General features: G+C 62.1%; 1 protein-coding gene across 1 annotated transcript; it reads left to right on the forward strand.

Annotated features, from left to right (window-relative positions):
- Positions 1 to 2,114: 2,114 nt before the first annotated feature.
- LOC117797636 (melanoma-associated antigen D4-like) lies at positions 2,115 to 3,528 on the forward strand (the record flags this gene model as incomplete). Its single annotated transcript, XM_034650049.1, has 2 exons — positions 2,115 to 2,329; positions 2,605 to 3,528. Coding segments are annotated over exons 1-2 (1,134 nt in total), but the record flags the coding sequence as incomplete, so codon positions are not given.
- Positions 3,529 to 3,533: the final 5 nt, after the last annotated feature.

Genomic DNA, 3,533 nt, shown 5'->3' on the forward strand with positions numbered 1-3,533 from the left:
CCGGGGGGGGGGGGGGGGCGGCAGTGGATCTGTCGCTCAAACTGGAGAGGGGAGCCTGTCTCGGTCCCCAGGCCAGCACTACTGGGACGTGGGGTTTGGAGTCAGGAAGATTCAGGCCCACGTTATTTCATTTTCTGTTGACTGGTTCTGTGGCCTTGTCTGTTCATGCGGTGTGTCTGCGCTTCAGCTTTCTGATCTGTAAAATGGGGATGCTGACATCCACCTCCCAGGGCTGCTGTGAGAGGAAGACCAGCCCCAGAACAGATAGCGCTGTGATGCCCAAGCTGCATAAAGAGTAGCTGGGGAAGCAGATGTTCCCAGCGTGTCTGGGGGCCATAGAGATGGGTGGTGCTGGGGACCACAAAGGTAAGTGGCATCCTCTGGCCATTTCCATTCCCCTTGTTACCGTTAGAGACCCAGCTAGAGACCTCTGTGTTTGTGACCTAGGGGTCATGTTGGGGAAGCCGGGCATAGTGTGTTCCCCAGACCACACTGGAGGAGCTTGGGGGGAACGGGGAGGGCAGGGAAGAGAAGCATTGGGCAGAAGTGCAGGGATCGAGGGAAGATGATTGGGTGGTCCAAGTGCACCACAGGCTGTGAGTGCGCGCGCCTCCGGTCAGAGGAGGGGTTGAGGGGTATCTGGCGGGAAGGAGAAAAAGCCCCCCACCCCGCCCACCCACTCGCGGAATCGCATGCGCACTGAGGACCTGGTGGAGAGGGCTTTTGTTGGGAAAGCGGGCGGGCTGGAGGGGTCCGCGCATGCGCAGGCTGCCCAGCCGCGGGGGGTGCGCGGAGAAAAGGGGCGGGGTGGTCGGAGCTGCTGTGCTGGCAGCAGTAGGCGAGGGCGCGGCTGCGGGGTTCCTGGTGCTGAGGACGGACGCCATTGGAGCCCCAGGGAAGGTAAGGATCCAGCCTCAGACCGGACCGGGAGAGGGCGAGCGGAACCCGGCACGCTGCGCCCTCCCCACCCCCACACCCGGATCTGAACAAAGCCCGGGCACTCAGAACCCGAGCCCTATTAGACCCACGGTCTAGGTAGGACCCCCCACCCCCACCCCGCCGCCCTCTCCCGCCAGCAGGCTCAGGGCTCTCTGAGCCCAGCCCTGCTTACACCGGAGCCCACGATCCGAACCCCTGTAGCCGACCCGTGTGCTCCCTGCTGAGCTTCCTTAGAGAGGAGGCCCTACCCCCACCCCAACCACTCCTAGATCACTCCCAACCAGCTGACCCCGTTGCCCCCTTCCTGGAGTTGCAGTCCTGGGATTTGAGACCTCCAGAGCTCCAATCCATGCCTCCCCTAGTCTGAGCCCCTACCCCCCACCCCAAAAAAAAAAAAAAAAAAAACCCCCCCACCCCTAGAGCTCCCCCTGTATGAGCCCAGCCCAGACCTGAATCAGCTGAATGCCCCCGCCCGGACCTAGCCAGAGGGTCTCTGGATTCAGTTTCCCATAAGCTTTCCAGGGGCCCGTGTTGTCTGAGCCCTCTCATGTCATCTGCTCCCCTTTCATCATTAAATCAAACCCCTTTGTTTCTCCCTCTCTCAATGCACATCCCCTGTGGGACTCTTCAGACCCAAGCCCGCCAGTCCACCCCCTATTCAAATCTAGCCGCTGGGATGGAGAGCCTGCCCATCCTAAACTCCCCTTTAGGTGCGGGGTCTCCTCCGACCACCTCTCTATCCCTCCCTTAGAGCTCTGTCTCTGACAGAATCTAACCCAACAGATGACCCCCCACGGCGCCCCCCCCCGCCCCAGGATCCCGCCCCCTCCCCCTGATCCTCGCCCTCCCTCCCGGGCTGAGCTCTCTTTTCCTTGGGACCCCCAGCATGGCTGAGGGAAGCTACCGCATGGAATCGGAAACCTACAACGTGGAAGACATGGATGAGGGAAGTGATGAAGTCGGGGAGGAGGAGATGGTTGAAGGAAACGACTATGAAGAATTCGGTGCTTTTGGAGGCTATGGCACCCTCACCAGCTTTGACATCCGTATCCTCAGAGCCTTTGGGAGCTTGGGTCCAGGCCTTCGCATCTTATCGGTGAGGCCCCTTGTGGACCACCTGCTGGCCCTGGGCCTTCTCCCCCGTGANGGGCTGAGCTCTCTTTTCCTTGGGACCCCCAGCATGGCTGAGGGAAGCTACCGCATGGAATCGGAAACCTACAACGTGGAAGACATGGATGAGGGAAGTGATGAAGTCGGGGAGGAGGAGATGGTTGAAGGAAACGACTATGAAGAATTCGGTGCTTTTGGAGGCTATGGCACCCTCACCAGCTTTGACATCCGTATCCTCAGAGCCTTTGGGAGCTTGGGTCCAGGCCTTCGCATCTTATCGGTGAGGCCCCTTGTGGACCACCTGCTGGCCCTGGGCCTTCTCCCCCGTGAAGCTGCTGCGGAGTGGGGGGGAGCGGTGGGTGAAAGGGGGGGCTGAGTGGGGAAGGACTGCCCAGCTTCCCCAGGCTTCCCTCTCCTGCTCAGAGAAAGGGGGCTTGGGAAGGTCTGGGGGGGGGTGGGAGCTGGCTGCAGGGGGGAGGCTGGCCAGCACAGGGAAGCATGATGGGAGCACGTAGAGCTGTCTGCCTTCCCCTACCCTTCTCTCTGGCCTTACAGAACGAGCCCTGGGAACTGGAAAACCCTATGCTGGCTAGGACTCTGATGGAGGCATTTCAGCTGGACCCAGAAACACTTGCCAATGAGGCTGCTGCCCGTGCTGCCAACGTAGCCCGCGCGGCCGCCTCCAACCGTGCTGCTAGGGCTGCCGCCGCTGCTGCCCGTGCCACCTACAATCAGGTGGTCACTAACCGCCCGGTGGCCACAGACCAGGCTTCAGGAGAAGATACCCAGCCCATGACCTATGCGGCCCAGGCTCAAGCAGCCACCCCTGAGACAACCCGTGCTGCTCCGCTCATCTCCCAGATGCTAGTCAACAGTGAGATGGCCGCCCCGGGGGCTCCGGCTACGTCCACACAGCCCCAGACAGCCTCCCAGGCCCAGGAGGCCGCTACCGAGGGCCCTAGTACTGCCTGTGCTTTTGCTCAGGCTCCATGTGCTAACGAGATGGAGGCCTCCCGGCCCAAGACAGCCTTCCTGGGTCAGAACGACGTCTTTGATTTCACCCAGCCGGCAGGTGTCAGTGGCATGGCCTTCCCACGCCCCAAGAGACCCGCCCCAGCCCAAGAGGCTGCCCCAGAGGGCCCCAGTGCTGCCTCCTCGGGGGTGGCCCAGGCAGCACCTGCCAGGGAGGGGGCAGCCACCCGGCCCAAGACGACCAAGTCCGGAAAGGCTCTCGCCAAGACTCGGTGGGTGGAGCCTCAGAATGTTGTGGCAGCAGCTGCCACCAAGGCCAAGATGGCCCCAAGCATCCCTGAGCCCGAGGGTGCAGCTGCCACCGCTCAGCACAGTGCTGAGCCCTGGGTCAGGATGGGAGGCAAGAGGACCAAGAAGGTGAGACCTCCTTGCTCCCTCCAACCCCCCGTTGCTCCCCTCCTTTCTTTGCTCAGTCCTCTTCTCTGCCCCCTCCTCCCCCCTCCCTCCTCCCC

This window comes from Ailuropoda melanoleuca, unplaced genomic scaffold (assembly GCF_002007445.2).
Source record: "Ailuropoda melanoleuca isolate Jingjing unplaced genomic scaffold, ASM200744v2 unplaced-scaffold10339, whole genome shotgun sequence".
NCBI classification, from domain to species: domain Eukaryota; kingdom Metazoa; phylum Chordata; class Mammalia; order Carnivora; family Ursidae; genus Ailuropoda; species Ailuropoda melanoleuca.